This window comes from Coffea arabica, chromosome 7c (genome assembly GCF_036785885.1).
Source record: "Coffea arabica cultivar ET-39 chromosome 7c, Coffea Arabica ET-39 HiFi, whole genome shotgun sequence".
Lineage (NCBI taxonomy): Eukaryota > Viridiplantae > Streptophyta > Magnoliopsida > Gentianales > Rubiaceae > Coffea > Coffea arabica.
Window position 1 is genome coordinate 6,592,320 of NC_092322.1, and position 17,128 is coordinate 6,609,447.

The 17,128-nt window shown below is 35.8% G+C and overlaps 1 protein-coding gene across 2 annotated transcripts; it reads left to right on the forward strand.

Moving 5' to 3' along the window:
- The first annotated feature begins 7,886 nt into the window (after positions 1-7,886).
- On the forward strand, positions 7,887-14,353 carry LOC113698998 (cholesterol 22-monohydroxylase CYP90B51). Of its 2 annotated transcripts, XM_072057401.1 has the most exons (9): positions 7,938-8,272; positions 8,359-8,683; positions 8,797-8,949; positions 9,031-9,267; positions 9,383-9,475; positions 9,577-9,655; positions 9,789-9,895; positions 10,655-10,661; positions 13,592-13,995. In XM_072057401.1, the coding sequence occupies exons 1-9, from the start codon at positions 8,067-8,069 to the stop codon at positions 13,930-13,932; spliced, it is 1,548 nt and encodes a 515-aa protein (XP_071913502.1). In that variant the 5' UTR covers positions 7,938-8,066; the 3' UTR covers positions 13,933-13,995. The 2 variants fall into 2 exon arrangements, with proteins under 2 accessions (XP_027074813.1, XP_071913502.1); XM_027219012.2 differs by lacking the exon at positions 10,655-10,661 and having other exon boundaries at positions 7,887-8,272; positions 13,633-14,353.
- The last annotated feature ends 2,775 nt before the right edge of the window (positions 14,354-17,128 follow it).

Sequence of the window (17,128 nt, forward strand, 5' to 3'; positions counted from 1 at the left end):
TTTTTTATTTTTCCCCCTTTTTATGTTTAGCTCATGATGATAGGTTTCTAGCACTACTACATACCAAAGAAAAATTGGGTGCACAGCGAAGTTTGGTGGAAAGCCTGTTTGAAGCTCCATGTCCAGTTCCATACCTCACACGGGGTATATCAAGTCCGAAGTTTGAACCTCCACCGCCACCTCCTCCTTCCTAACTCGTATCTTTTTATCAACTACTACTTCTTTGAGGGGGGGGGGGGAAAAACATACATTTCGAGTATATTCAAAGATAGGAAGGAAAAATATTTCGAATAGGATTTAACCCACTAGATTATCATTTTTGCGGGATAGATTTTAGGTCAGTCGTTTGGTTGGTAGAGACAATAAAGAGCAAGGCTTTTATTAATTTTGTATTTTTATCTACTTATTAGTACTTTTTTTTTAAAAAAAACAAAAACAAAAAAAGGGAAGCATTTTGTCAACTAGACTGCGTCTCACACTTTTTAGTACGTGGTCGCCTGGATTCCACTTCAATCTCCTCTTCTTTTTTTTTTTTGGCCATGCATCCTATTCTCTAATAAAGGTTATAACAATCAATTTTTGGCATCAGTTGAAAACGTGTTATTATATGCTACCTTCAACTTGAGTGAAATTTCTCCTGTACATTTTAGATCCAATAAACCTCCATGACTTTTTGTCTTAGGTACCAATAATCACGGATGTTCCAACGTTGATATTCTTTACATGAAATTCTAAAGTTAATATCGATATATCATCTCATCTTAATTCGGACTAATACAGCGTCATATGCTAACTCAATCATCGGTAGTCGTCACTTACTATAACGTGTGCAAGCAAGATCCGAGACGGTGAGGTACAAAGTCAAATTAATGAATTCTGAATTACTATAACGTGTAATGTAAATGAATAAATTCGAAGTGGATCAACGATCCCCATGATTGAGGGTCGACAACTATCAAAGTAAGGCTAATAGTCGAGGAGGTTTAGTCAAGGTTGGCAATGATCCCCACACTAAGCTTCATTATTATGCAGGAAAAAAAAAAAAAAAAGATGTGTAGCTTAATTAATACACTAAGTTGAGACATGGAAGTAGCTAGCTAGGGTAGTAGGTTTTACTGACAAATGGAGTAGCATTCTTCCCGTTTGTTTCCTCCATTGTATGGTAGAATCCACAGTGTTTGTCTCGTCAAAGGATCCTGGGCTCGACTTTTCTGAGCTGCTGTTGCCAAACAAATCTCACGTCTAATCAAATCGGGTTGTAAAGATGGGATGAAAAAAGAAAAGGGAAACCACTCCCGCCACGCAAGTATCGGGTCCTTCGTCTTCCTTCCTGGTCTATCTATCTACTAAAGTACGCGGGTTGGTGAGCAATAAAACCCCTTTTACCCCTCCAAACCACCCGCACGTGTGGCGCGTGGACACGTGGTGGAGAAATGGTTGCAATGATTGGGTAGGCCACATCAACGCCTGTTCATGTAGAAGAGAAAGCGGGCCACCCGCACGAGTGGTTGGCTGTTTGGTTCGGCCTGGTCTTATTGGTTGTTGGTCAGGGCCATCCTCTTTATTCTCTTTCTTTATTGGGTTTGGGTTTATAAGTGACAGCTAATTGGACCAGGTGGACATCGTTTCAGCCCTTGATCTGTTGCAGCACTACATACGTTTAACAACCAAAGTGTAGACTAAAGAGTGTGGATGGATAGCAAATTATGTTCACAAATTGTATTATAAAGATATTTTTTTTTATGTTACATATATTACATAAAATATTGTAATAGTATTTTTTCAAAAAAGGTATCCCAAATAATCTCCGTTCAAATATACTCAAATTAATATATGTTTTAACAGCTAAGATATCCATTGTGAGGGTGTTTGATGAGTATGCCTATTTGGGAGCGCGTAGTTGTGTGTGTGTGTGTTTTTTTTTTATTTGGTAGGAGTGACGTAATGCTTTCAAATTATTCTAATTCTGACTCAAAATCAAATCAGAATTGACAGTGAAAAGATTGGGCCCTTTGTCTCAAATATGCAATGCTTTACGGGTGGATTAAATTGCTTGCAAAGGGGAGAAAATATTAAATATCAGTTTCCAAATCATTTTCCAGTGTTTGGATGACAAGTTGAAAACTTTTTTTTTTTTTTTTGTTCACATGGGAGAGGTCAACCCTCTTAAACAGTAACAAAACGCGGGGTCGCAACCCCCAAAATATCTGCATCAATTAATTCCCACAGTTCCTGTGGAGGTTCAGTTAGGATCCGTATCCCTGGATCACTGCTAACACTCTGTTTAGCCAGCCAATCTGCACATTTATTCCCTTCTCTCCGAGCATGCTGTAACTTACATATCCAATCCTTACATGTGTAATCCCTGATGCGACGTATCAGATTGGATAAAGGTGAATCCGGACCTGCTCCTTGTATTAGATCCAAAGCTGCTTTAGAATCCGTTTCTAAAACCACTTTCTGAAGTTGTATTGTAGTAATTGTTCACCACCTGCAAAAGTAGTATTATCAAAATGAATTGACAAACAATACTGGTAAATTATTGCATAAGAACATACACTACAAGCTGATTGTGCGGAATGCGTAATGATTGTTTAAGCAACTTTTTTGAGGCCGGGAACAGATGAGATCAGACAAATGAATGATAATAAGCGAGATTGAAAGTTACGAAGCTCAATATAGTCAGCTAGATTAATGCTAATTTTGACTTGTCCGAGACATCACGTTTGATCAAGTTCAAAAATTTTCCAAAAAATTTCCCCAAGTAGAGAAAGATTTTGTTTAAAAAAAAAAAAGAGATTATTTATTCTTAACAGTTACTGTATTTTTGGATATTTGATGTCACTCGGAAGAGTTAAGTGTGATGTAAGATATATGGTTTAAATTCATGATAAAAAAAAAATTGATTTGTCCTTTTGTCAATAAAATTTTCTGTAAAGTTAAAACAGTAAAGGCACATTTGAGGCTACGGCAACTTATAAAGAAACAGTTTTGACACGATAAAAGTGCTTTATGTTACCAGAAGTTGGACTCTTTAATCTAAAGAAAATAAGTCACAAAACACTCTAAAAGTAATTTTAGTGTTTTTTATTTTTCCTTTTTGTTTTTGTAAATGCTGTGTGACTCCAGACGAGCCTAAATAGGAGTATTTCCTTCTAGTTCACGCAGTCAAGATAAAATGGACAAGGATTTGAAAGATGCTTCTGGCTTCAAAAGTTGCAAGACAAATGTCCCCAGTTTATTTTGCAGACGGGGACTTGTTGAAATGATTGAGAGCGGGGTGCAAAATTCGAATATCCACGAGCCAAAGGCCATCGGATCGGAGCCGTCAATCTCCTACAGTCATTTCCACAGGCCTTTTGGTGATCTAATTCTAAGCCCAGTCGAAAGGAACCGTAATCTGATAATTTCTCAGTCAAAAACCAATTTCACATCGGTCTGAAAAATCACTATCAGCGCACCAACTGCATGAGCCAATGGTAGCTTCCTCGTAATCTTCGTCAGGTTAACGTTAGGCGTGAAAGTCATCATGCCAAAGGGTTCTAGATGTAAACATCAATTGCCTGCAACTCGGACAAGTGTGAAATGAATGAAACAATTCAAAAGAAAGGGAGGCCACAGTAACGTTGGAAGATAAGATGAATTCAAACGATAATGATTTTGCTGGCTGAATTGCAGTACATCTTTGGCCAAAGTCGCAGGAGGTTTTGCTTATTGGCGGATCCAGTCTTGCCAGTCGTACATGACATCAGAACAACGGGGAAACCAACCAGTGCGGCCGCCCTGAAAAGGTTGAAATCTTGTTCTTATAAATTAATAAAATTTGCAAAAGGGATCTTTTATAGGAACTAAAATTACTCATTTATTATTATCATTTATAAATTAAATTTTTTTACGCTAACATTATACCTGATAATAGATTTTGATGTATATTACATATGTAAAATTTGAAATTCATATTCAAATTATAAGACATTCATCTATATTTACTAATATTTATTGGTATAAACAATTTAATACTCCTGTCTGGGGGCCTCAATTGGGACAAAGAGGCTACAGATTCTTATATCTGGACTAAAGAAATGCGTCACTGCAATTTTATTTTATTTTTTTGGATTTTATTGCAAGAAAGGCCGAACGTTTTAGCTTAGGGATAATTTCAGAAACCTCCCTTGAGGTTTCATGAAATATCACCTAGCTCTCCTAAACTTTTTAAAATCTCACTCAGTACCCTTGAAGTGATAGTAGAGCCATATACTAATATCAAAGGTGATGAATTGTTAATAATACCCTCATATTTAAATTTTCTAAACTTGTTTTTCTTTCTCTAAATTTTCTACTTTTCTTTAATAATGTCTATACAAACATACATATATATGTATAATTGAATTGCAAATGCCAATGAGGTATGGGATTTAATCAATGACGTATTCAATGCATTTGGAGAAGAATATCTGCAGGTTCTTTTTATTTTTTTTTTCCTTTTTGGTGTTTCACAACTTTATTTATTTATTCCTATTCATGCATAGCGCAAGAGAAATAAAGTAATTGAAACTCTAATAGTTTTTCAAATTCTGACTTTTTCTATAATAAAATTTCATATTTCACGCCAATAAAAAAAGTCTGTCTATTTTGAGTAAATTTTTTGTATGATATTGAAGTTGGATTTCATCTATTACTAAGTTTTTTTTGCTCAAATGTATGATTTTACATGTTAATTATCTTCAACGCTATGAAGGGTTCTATTTGTAGAAATGGTTTAAAAAATAGCATTTACTTTTACTATCTCTTCCTACTGTAGAAGTGACGATTGGTTGTAATATAAAATCTTACCAATTTTCATCTCCTCACTTTTAAGATGGTTCCAATTTAGTACTTTTTTTTCTTAGTTAGTAAAATGTTCATTTTTTTATAGCTTAAGGGTATTAAAGGCATTAAAATAATCTCTCTCCTCAAACATGAATTTTTTAATATTACTTTTGGTTAGAAGGACTTCCAATGTTACCAAAATGCTAATTCAAGGAATGCTAAGTGAGATTTTGAAAACTTCAAGGGAGCTGGGTGATATTTCATAAAATCTCAGGGGAGGTTTATGAAATTATCCCTTTAACTTATAATCAAATTTGCACCTTATGTTTAGCCTAAGGCAAGTTGGTTGTTATCTATGTGTTTGGATTGTAAATTATTTGAGATGTGTTTACTGTAACATTTTTTGTGATGTGATATATGTGAAATAAAAAGATAATGAAAAAGTTAAAAAAATATTTTAAAATTTATAATAATGATATAAGCATATATAGTTGGATAAATAATCTCCTGTCCAAACACTCTCTAACAAGACAGAGTCTCGCGAAGGACAAAAACACAGCCGCTGCGCCAGTTTGGTCAGGAGTCAATTCCACAGCACATGAGACAACATAGTAACAGGAGCTGCCTACAAGTGGATCGGGGTGGCATTAGTTCCATCTCCAAATTAGGCTTTGTACTTTTGCAGCGTGCATAATTATAAAATTAGGCTTGGATAACAGCCATGATTGGCCACGCAATCAACGTGATCATAAAAGTTTTTAGTCATCTGTAATTCTTCGCCCTTTTCTTTGGATGTGGTTGGTTTCAATTAACCGTAGAATTTTCTCCATACTTGTTGGACTAATCTATCCCCTTGATTAATCAAAATTGAAATTTCTTGATGTGATTCAGTTCTTGAAAACAAATTTTTCAAGAGTTTAACCCCCATTAAATTTCTTGGTAGAAAATGTTGTACATAAGTATATCACCATGGCAAAAATTACAAAGCATAAATTTATACACCAATCATTACACAATTCCGTCTCCATAATAAAGAAAGCATCGATAGAGCTGTACTCCTTTCAATTTGTACTAATATACATCTTCATAAAGAATGATTTCATCTGATGTTTTTGCCATTCCATTATTACGTTTTTTTTTTTTTGGTTGACAAGGAGACTCGCAACTGTTCCATCATTAAGTTGTTCTCATTTCTTTGGTCTTGGGTCCTATTTTAGTTTGGTTGGACTAACAATTGCTAGGCTCATGTGTAGCCTGCTCAAAAAATAAAAAATAAAAAAAATCCATACTTTATTTTTTATGCTACAAGGCAAAAAAAGGTAACAACTACAACTTTTTTCCCCCTTCTGCAAAGCATGTCAAAGATTTACTCGAGCTAAATCCTGTACATTGATATTGCTGGCTGGTACCTGAAGAGTATATTAAGTGTGTTTGGATTGTAAATTATTTGAGATATTTTTACTGTAGCACTTTTTGTGATGTGATGTATGTGAGATCAAAAAGTAATTGGGAAGATAAAAAGCTGTATTGAAAATTGTAATGGTGATGTAAGCAAATATATTTGAAAAAATAATCTTCTGTCCAAACAAACTTATTATTTTCGTGATTTTAAATATAATCCAGATATATTAATAAAGTACACGGTAGAAAAAGATCTTCGTACTAAACTCTTGCTAGACATATAAGGTTGATGTAAGGTTCTTTTTCTCATTTTTTTCTTTTGAAGTTTAAGTAAGACTTGCTAGCGGAACTAGAAATTGAGATTTTGTAAAAATGTAAAAAGAGTACTTCTACATTTTTGTAATAGGTTTGGGGGCAAAGTCTAATTTTTTAAGGATATACATGAAAATATTTAATATTTGAAGGGGAAATATGGATTTCTAAAAATCTTGGGGGAGAAAGTCTAATTTCCGTGAAATTATAAACAACAACTTTACATTTTGCAACCGACAGCTACCCTTCTCCACCCACCTTTGCATCGGCCACTGCTTAGCATGATGTATCGATTTTTTTTAAGCAATTATCCGGATAGTCGCTAAACTTTGCAAGTGGTAGATTCTTGATCACTCAATTTTTAAAAGTGTGTATTTATCCACTAAATTATGAAAAATGTAAATTGTAAACCTATTTCCACAGTTAAATTTGCCAAATCTGGTTACGTCTTGTGGTTTGTGCAATTCCTAAATTTGGCAGACTTAACGATAAAAATAGATGAAATAGCTTAAAATTTATATTTCTAATAGTTTAGTGGATAAATACATATTCTTAAAAGTTGAGTGGTTAAAACTCCACTATTTGAAAATTTAGTGACTTTTTGGATAATTTGCTCAATTTCTTTATGAATTCGAAACGAAAAAAAAAATGACTTTACTAGTTTCAAATGTAACCGAACTAAAGAATTAAACATGCTTTTTCTTCATTTTTCTAAAAAAAAAATAAAGAAAAAGAGCAAGAAACTTTTCTCCCGTATTGTAATACTAGTTAATGATACAAGTTAATGATAGGTCATAAAACTGATTTACTGTAGTTAAGCAATGAAAGTGCGCCATGGTATGATTGGTTTGTTTGGATTGCTTCATATTTTCCCAATTTTATTTGCTTACATCATCTTTACAATTTTCAATACACCTTTTTAGGTCAAGAAACCATTTTTTATGTCAAGAAACCATTTTAGGTCAAGAAACCATTTTTTTACATCATCTTTACAATTTTCAATACACCTTTTTACAATATGTTTAGGTCAAGAAACCATTTTTTATTCCATCTACCCAATTAATTTGAGGGGAAAATGTAACAGAAACAAGTCAACATGAACTGTTGGTAGGAGGCTGGTATGAAGTAAAAAAATGAAATGAGAGGTCACAATGAATATAACCTTTGTCGTGGGAGGTAAGTGTAATTCGCCCAAAAGGAAATGTTGGCAAAGGAATGGCACAAAAGGGGTTGCACCCAAGATTTGGGGAAAATCAAACTTAGCAAAGGTTTTTTACATTAATTAATCTTAAAACCTAATCAATGGCTAATGGACAAGAAAGAAAGCCCTATACAGCATCTTATTCGCCCAAAAGTTTCCATTAATTTGTTTTTCTCCCTCGAAAGCCCAAATCCAAAACCACCAGCTCAAAAGAAGAGAGTTAAAGTTCTTTAAATTATATATTGCTGAAAAGCATGACACCAGAAATTTGATCCAACTTTTGCCTACAAGTATTAATAACTCAACAACTGAGCACATCAGGAGAAGAAGAGGGAGAGAGAGGATGTCGGACTTGGAGTTTTCTCTCCTTGTTCTTCCCTCCATCTTGGCTTCACTCCTCTTTTTTCATCTCCTTCTAAGAAGAAACCAAAAATCCTATCATCTTCCACCTGGCAACATGGGCTGGCCTTTACTCGGTGAAAACATTGGCTACTTGAAGCCATATAAAGCTACTACAATAGGAAAATTCATGGAGGAACACATATCAAAGTAGCAACTCTTTCTTTTATTTGTCTTTTAGTATCAATATGTGTCAAGGTTAATACAGCTGACTTGTTAAATTTGTTTCCATGCAGGTATGGGAAAATATACAAGTCCAACTTATTTGGTGAACCAACAATAGTTTCAGCTGATGCTGGACTAAATAGGTTCATTTTACAGAATGAAGGAAGATTGTTTGAGTGCAGCTATCCTAGAAGTATTGGGGGAATTCTTGGAAAGTGGTCGATGTTGGTTTTAGTTGGAGATATGCATAGAAACATGAGGATCATATCTTTGAACTTCTTGAGCAATGCTAGACTTAGAACTCATTTGTTACAAGAGGTTGAAAAGCATACCTTGCTAGTGTTAGGATCTTGGAAGCAGAATTCTGTTATTTGTGCTCAAGATGAAGCAAAAAAAGTAACTCTGCTATATTGATTTTCATACTCCGTTTCATTTTTTTTTTTGTAGTATTTGTATTGGTTTTAATCAGTTCTCTGTTCTCCAAAAAACAAATCAAATCTTCTTTGCAGTTCACGTTCAACTTGATGGCTAAGCATATCATGAGTTTGGATCCTGGAAAGCCAGAGACTGAACAGCTGAAGAAAGAGTACATAACATTTATGAAAGGAGTGGTATCAGCTCCTCTGAATTTTCCAGGAACTGCATATAGAAAAGCGTTGCAGGTGATATATTTCGTACTGGGATTGGTCATCTAAATCCCAATAACTGCTGAATCGCTTTATATTTGCTCATTCTGATGACAGTCTCGATCGACTATCCTTCAATTCATTGAGATAAGAATGGAGGAGAGGATCAAGAACGAGTGCAAAGCGGACGATGATCTACTTGGATGGGTGCTGAAGAACTCTAGTCTCTCTAAAGAGCAAATTCTTGATTTGGTGCTAAGCTTACTCTTTGCTGGACACGAGACTTCATCTGTTTCCATAGCATTAGCCATTTACTTCTTGCAGAGTTGTCCTAAAGCAGTTCAAGAATTAAGAGTGAGCGTCAGATGATCAAATTCTTCATTATCCTTCATTAATTATTTAGTATCATTTAGATTCATCAAAAGGGAAGCTACCCCGTTGATTACTAAATTCTTGTTTACCAATCCAGGAAGAACATGAAGAAATTGTTAAAGCCAAGAAGCAATCGCAACAGATGGAATTGAACTGGGATGACTACAAAAAGATGGAATTTACCCAATGCGTAAGCTGTCTCTGCTATCTCTCTGCATCACACAATAAATAACATGCTCAGTTAATTAAATTCTATGCTGCTAAAGGTGTCTCTTTTCTTTTTTTGGGAAGGTTGTCAGCGAGACTCTAAGACTAGGCAATGTAGTGAGGTTTCTGCACAGAAAAGCCCTCAGAGATGTACGGTATAGAGGTAGGTGCATTCTGCCCATGCAAGCAAGAGTCATATACTACTAGAGAGTGACAAATCGGTGACCAGAAATCTAATATAACATGTTATTGAAAATTTTGTTTTATTGTTTTGTATGTGACATTTGAATACACAGGATATGACATTCCATGTGGGTGGAAAGTGCTGCCGGTAATTGCAGCCGTGCATTTGGATCCTTCACTTTTTGACCAACCTCAGCATTTCAATCCGTGGAGATGGCAGGTTCGTCAATTTAAGCTGAAAGAGTCAAAAACTGGCTTTTACTTTGATGGTTTTCCTTTTTTCATGCCTGGCGTTATAAGCAAATTGAATATATCAACCGCATGTGGATGGGTTGGATGCCAAGTTTTTACCTGGAGGGAGAGTTTAGTGGAGGTTTATAAGCCAGAAAAGCAGCGTCTCGCGTAGCAAAAAAATCCCTAGTCCAAGACAAACACTAAAGATCTAAATGGAAATCGAAGGACAGCAACAAAGAAAACTCCGAACTACTTAACTGGCAAATTTCTTCTTTGGAATAAATTTTTGAGGAGAAGAAATAGAGGGTCCTCCCTTCCCCCCCCCCCCCCTACTCCAAAGGCATGTGTCCTACAAGGAGTCAAGTTTCACTGTTCTTCAAGTGCATCAATTATTGCACAATTACTATCCCACGACCAAGGAAAATGAGCAGTTCATCCTGCAAAATTGTGTGGATCCATTATTTTGGAAAGATTAGCTTATCTCTAAAACAAAATAGGAACCCTAATATCTCTTTCGAAAACAACAACAACAACAATAATAATAACAACAATAAAGAAGGGAGTATACATGGCTTTTTGTTTTAAGTTCTTGAAGCTTCGTAGGGAAGGTAGAAAAAGCAACTCCTCAAATTATTAGCAGTACTGTTATGGCTCTGACAGTGTGGAAGACACGCCATTGAAGTGTATTCATGTTAGCTAGTATCGACCCATAAAAGGATTGCGCATGTTCTATTCCATGTAAAAGAGAAACAGTACATGCATGTTTAATTACATGTGTTAAACGTCCAATCAGAGGTCCATGTATTCAATTGAAGGTACTCCTAGGTTTGAGATCATAAGTTTGAAGGACTTTAGGAGTTGATTCTTTTTTGTCCCAAGTAAATTCACAGGGTTTTGCAGGCCCTTTTGGAAGACAAGTTTAAAACTTATGCTGTGCTACTCATGTAAGTACTGCTACAATATCATATCTCCAAAGTTCTAATCTTGAAGAGGCGACCTACCATATCTCCTTTGTCCCAAATGGTGGGATAGGTTAAACGAGCCCAAACGACAAGAAGAAAACACACTCAAGTAGTATTTGGTTTCTACAGGATTTTAACGTATTTATTTTGGTAGTACACAATTTACTCTCTCTCTCTCTCTCTCTCTCTCTCTATATATATATATCCTACATATATATACACACACATAAATATCTCATCTGATCTCTACTCTTTTTCCAATTAGAAGAAGTTAGCGAAGATTTACCCGACATGCTTACACACCCACCGTAAGACCATAATCTGCCCTGTTTGAGCCGTTGACTCACTCGATTGGTCAATTTTTAGTAATCAATTAGTTGCAAGAAGTGCTAAGTTTTATTGAAGAAAAATACAGGTTAATTAAGAATCCTTAAAATTAAAATCTGCGGGCAGTACTACTAGACGAGTAGAGTGGATAAGTTCGGTCATGTGCATGGCCTATAGACTATAGAAGAAGAAGAAGAAGAAGAAGAAGAAGAGGCATAGGGGGTCCAAAAGAACATTCCATCAAAGCCGTTTGTTTGGTTGGCAACACGGTATCATCTCTCTCTCATGGTGCCCAAAAAAAAAAAAAAATCAAAAATCAAAAAGTGGTGGGCACTCTCTCTTGCAATCATAAATGCCTCCAGGGGCTTGGGTCCCACTACATGAACTGTCATGATCGATGTTACAGATGTTTGACATCGTACGGATCATGAGGACCCACCCACCATCTCACACCGTGGATGCGAAGCAGTGTGTAAATTCTCCAGGTAGAATGAAAATGAAGGAGTTTTCCCATTTCTCTCGGGGAGGCCCGAGGCCCGGGGGGCTGATGATTAAAGCCCCCATGTGGATGTGGGGTTTGCACGTGCACGTGCATCGCTGCTTTTCCTGGTGGGTCAGTGCCTTTGCTGGTCCAACCGATTTCCCAGCCCAACAGAGATTTTCTTTCTGCAATTGCAGCCTTTTCTTAGAAAAAAAACAGAAAAGAAATTGCGACTAGTTTTCTGATGGGACCATTCCCATGCGGCCTCAACCCCCCCCCCCAACAAAAAAAGGCCTTTAGATCAAACTTTCTTTTATATATAAAATAGAAAAATTGAGTGGGAAGGTGCAAGACAAAGAAATATTCCATCTCCAATTATTATCAAGAAACAAGAGAAATATAGAGAGTCGATATTAATACCTTCTCTACTACCTTTAGGGATTTTACAATTCTAAAAGAAATGCATATATAGAAAATTGAAGTCTCTGAGGAACTGCTATAAGAACTCTCAAGTAAACGCTAAAAAAAGTTCATCTTTTATTCCCTTCTAATTCCTAGAAATATGGAGATAGATTTTGCACTCTGCACCCTCTTTGAGCTTACTTTAGATCCCTACACTCTTTTCTATAATTTTTTTAAATAGAAAGTAGGCTATATTTTTTAAATTAATCTTATATATATTGACAATATATACACACACTAGCAAACGTAGATGCATATCACATGTTTAGAATTAAAATTGAAATTGATGTTGATATTAGATGACATGCATGCATCTGTAAAGATTAATCCATGCTTTTTATTCCAATGATTGAATAACAAAACAACTTTTATGGACAAGAGGGTATATAATGAAGATCCAGTGTTTAGAAGAAGTTGAAAGATGATGTCAAAATCTCTCTCTCTTGAAGTGACATCTATGTTCAATATAAAGTTGGTCTAGCACTTTTTTTTTTTAATTAAAGGTAGTTATTAAAAATTTTGTCGGAGGTAATTTAACAAGGAAATGTAGATAAAATAGTGTACTTTGTAACAATTTAAGAGGGCAATCTAGTTACATGAACAAAATTTACGAAACTGAGGGTGGAAAAATAGTTTGCTAAATGAAGAATGCTACAAAATTTTAAGTCTATTGTATAATTTTCCAAAACTTGAGGGGGTAATTGTCCACCCTCAAGCAAAGCATGGCTCATGGACTGTATTGCAATATAGTATTTGTTTTCCTAGCAAGAAAATGTCATTCCATTAAAATAGAATTAAAAAAAAATACAGATAGAAAACGAACTCTGCAACCTCCTTCCTATAGTCTTAAAGAAATGGGAAAAGAAAGAAGTTTTGCAACTTTGGTCGGCACATTTTTTCAATCAAGCTTGACCATTGGCAGAGTGCACGAGCTAAGTTATAGTGGTGGCTTCCTCCCTCGTTGGCTTGCCTCTGCAAATTATGAATGAATATAACCCAGAAAAAAAAAATGAATATTATCATTTAAAGTGCTGATTTTGTGTCGACCTCTTTTTCTTATTAAATAAAAAATAACAAGAATAAAAAGCTTCAACTCTTTCATTTGTGGATATCATCTTTCTTCTCCATCGTTTGCAAAATATCCTCAAAGACATGTGTGGCCTTCTCCATTATGAGATGGAGACGTCATTGGAATATTAGTCAGTACATTCTACAATTAATGTTTGGAAGTTCATTTAAATGGTTACATATATATATATATATATATGACCCCTCGTAGAGGAATGTTTATATATTATATTAACATATACTAATATATGATTAAGTTGCCTATCTCAAAAGGAATGAAATGGCAACAAGAGAACTCACATCACCATTATGAAAAATTAGAACTAAATGAAGAAAATTAAAAGAGTGCTCTTAATTAAAACACAGCTAGGCACAACACCAGTATGCTATTCGTCTAGTTGGTTCAATATATTGTGGTTGCAGGCTGGTGGGGGATCATATGCCGATGGCTCAAGCACGGCGACAAGCAACAAAAACTTCATGCCATTTGGGGGAGGACCACGACTTTGTGCTGGATCTGAATTAGCCAAACTGGAGATGGCAGTTTTCTTGCATCATTTGGTCCTCAACTACCATTGGGAATTAGCTGATGCGGATCAGGCTTTTGCTCTCCCTTTTGTCGACTTCCCAAAAGGCCTGCCCATAAGAGTACAACAACACAAGCCCTTCTGCGTGGAAACCACTCCTACTTCTCCTCCTACGTTTCCCTGCAAAAATAATTAATATTTGATCATCTCCAAAAGGGACCTCAGGTTCTCACAAGTCATATCTATAGAGGCAACAAAAGGAGTATATTTTTGGAGGCTGGAAGCTAATAAAGGTTGATGGATGGAGCCTCTTGGCATTTTCCAACGGCAAAAATGTAAAAGTGTCTTTGGATTTTTATTTCAAGGTCGGAAGCATGAGAACATCCCAATCCAAGGGACGATGTAGACAAATCCCACTATAAAGATTTTCGTCTTGTATATAGTTTATACAGGACCACCCCCCCCCCCCCCCCCCCCCCCAATCCCTGTAAATTGCTGTCCTTTTTCTCATTTTGCCCCTTTCTCATCCTTCGTTCCATATTTTTTCCAAGTAGTAAGTTTTCATTATGTATGTTCAGACAGTAGTAATTAATTCTTTCTTCTTCTTTTTTTCACAATTACAGCAAGTCATTGAATTGCTACCACACACTTCTTTCTGTGTTGGTTTTTTCTTTTTGTGGGTCAAAATATGCTTCTATATATATAGTAGGAGTATAAGTTTTCCAAAGTTGAAATTACGAGTCCTGGTGTGAAATATTCAAGCTTCAAAATGAAACATGCAGGATGTATCCCTCCCCGAAACCACATATGATTCAAAATGAAACATGCAGGTTCTTCTGGAACCGCATAATTTAATACGCCGCTTCCCGAGAGATTTTGTAACCACCAGATGCGGTGGTTCCTCCAGGATCAGAAAGTCCCCACAAACAGGATCTGATGCTGTGACAATCAGGATTCAGGACACGAAGTTACTATCAGAGTAAATAAGATTCGCTTGGGATATTATTATTGTTTTGTATACAAAGCTACGTTATAAATATAAAATCAAACGTACGTATTATGACCCATAAAAAAGGAAAAAAAGGAAAAAATAAATAAATGAACTTCATCCAACAGTTGGGGCTACCCTCCATTCTATCTGCTCAGTTCCACCATTCGTTGCATCTCTCAAGTCGTCTTCTGGACCATTGCGGCTGATAACAATATCCGCCGATCGAAAAAGATGAGGTTCTCCAGTTCTTTGAAAAAATCTATCTTGCTTTATGTTGAACGAAAAACCCAAAAATCTTCAAAGACGTTTCGACGGAGAACATGCGGACAACTAATGATTTGACAAATTTTGTTACGATATGTTCCAAAATTAACTGGTATGAAGGCAGACGGGTAACCCCATGGCCATGTGCATTTGTTTGTTAGCCAAGAGAACTTCTGTGTCTGGTGGCGGAGGTGTAATTACTCAAGACTGTTAAAGGTTTTTTCTTTTCTTCTTTTTTTTGGGGAAGGGGGAGGGGATGGGGTGGTTCACTAATCACTCGTAGTTCATTAGAAATTGCATGCGTGAAATTAGTTCTATGGCATATAATTTTCAAAAAAAAACTCAGTGTACTCGGCAGCGTCTAGGTGTGTGTTCAGGGACAGCAACCATTGGGCGCCCAAAAAGCCCCGACAGATAGTGGGTCCAAAGCTCCACAAGTGCCCAACTCAAACTACAGCCCAAGTGCCCAACTAAGGGATTGAGAGGTTATCTGCTGGTGCCCTCAGCCACGAAATGTCCATATCCCATTCATGGAACCAAACACCCAATCAAATTGATGGTTGGAGTGGGTCATTTATTTGGGCTGTAACTGCTAGATGAGTAGGGGTGAATGAAAGTCAAGGCAAGTTTGAGCAATGCACTGTTTGAGTTCGAGCCTAACCCGTCAAGCTTTTATTTAAAAGTTGAATTTAACTTCGACTTCAATTCACCTTGTTCAAATTTGAGAATCTAATCAAGTTTAACCATCGATTGATTTCAGTCGAGTCTATTCAAACTTATCTAATTGTAAAAATTATGTATATATATTAATAGTTAGAATAGTCTCGTCAAGCCTATCGAATTCGACTCATATGTATTATTGAGCCACTCAAATGTGGTCAAGATCGAGTTCGAGTTAAGCAATCGATCGAACTACTTGCGAGTTTAAGTAATTTGATCAACTTGCAGTTCTAAATGCTGCCACCCAGTCCGCCAGGATCGAGTTCGACCTGAAAGGTTGGTTGTTTATTCTTTCGTAGTAGGCAGAGGAAGTCGCTTTGCCTTTGATCACTGATTATCAGTCGCGAAATGGGAGAGTTCTGGTGTTAGTGGTTTAGTGGCGAGGCCATTAGCAGCGTGTCTAATTTTGCCGATCATCGTCCTTCGTGGCTGAGGAAACAGGAGCGCGTCCATTATTCCTCCATTGGTTGGTTTACGTGGAGTACCAGCAGCAGCTAACTTACCAGCGCTGGTTGATGAACTCATGCTGGTCAACCCCGCTGCACCTTCTTCTCCCTTGTTTGGAAATCCGTAAATCTTCTATTGCAATGAGCAAGTTATAAATCTTCTCTCCGCAAAGGAAGAAAGTAAATTTTGGTTCATTTTTTGAGCACATTCTTATTAGATTGCTATTATTAAAAGTCTTCGAATATTGTCGAGATTATATACTTCTTCTACTGTGCTTTCCATACTGCTAAAGGCTACTAGCTAGCAATTATGTATAATGCTTATAATTTAATAGCCCAAATTTTCTAAATCAGAATAGGTCACATGATGATTCTCTGGTACTTGAATTGGGATTTCATGCAATGGGGAAGTGAACGATAATCAATGGGTAGCCAGTTGCAGTTTGCTGTTGTTAAATAGTTTTTTTTTTTTTGGCTTTTTGAAATATGGATAAAGAAAGAAAATAGCAAAACTGGAAAATGATGGGGTAGTCTGGATAATAAGCCTTCGAAATTTTAACCACTCTTTTTTATCTTATGTACGTCACGTTACAAAAAAATACTATAGTATTATTTTAAATAAAATTTTCTAAGTAATCTTAAATCCAAACAAAGATTATGTCATATATATTAACCAAATGTACCTGGAAGGTATTAAAGCATGTATGTAACCTGGAAATCAAAGGAATAAAAGCAGGATAAATTATCCGAATTTGTAATTTTAGTCAAGAAAATGTTTGACTAGGAAAATGAAATGAAAAAAATGGATGGCAAATAATTAATGTTTGATTGTGAGATTATTTGAGATAATTTTTTTCTAAATATACCATTACACTTTTTTATATAATGCATTAAAAAAGATAAAAGATATTTAAAAAATTTGTTTAGACGCAAATAAATAAATGTATGTACTAGTAAATAATTTGCTATCC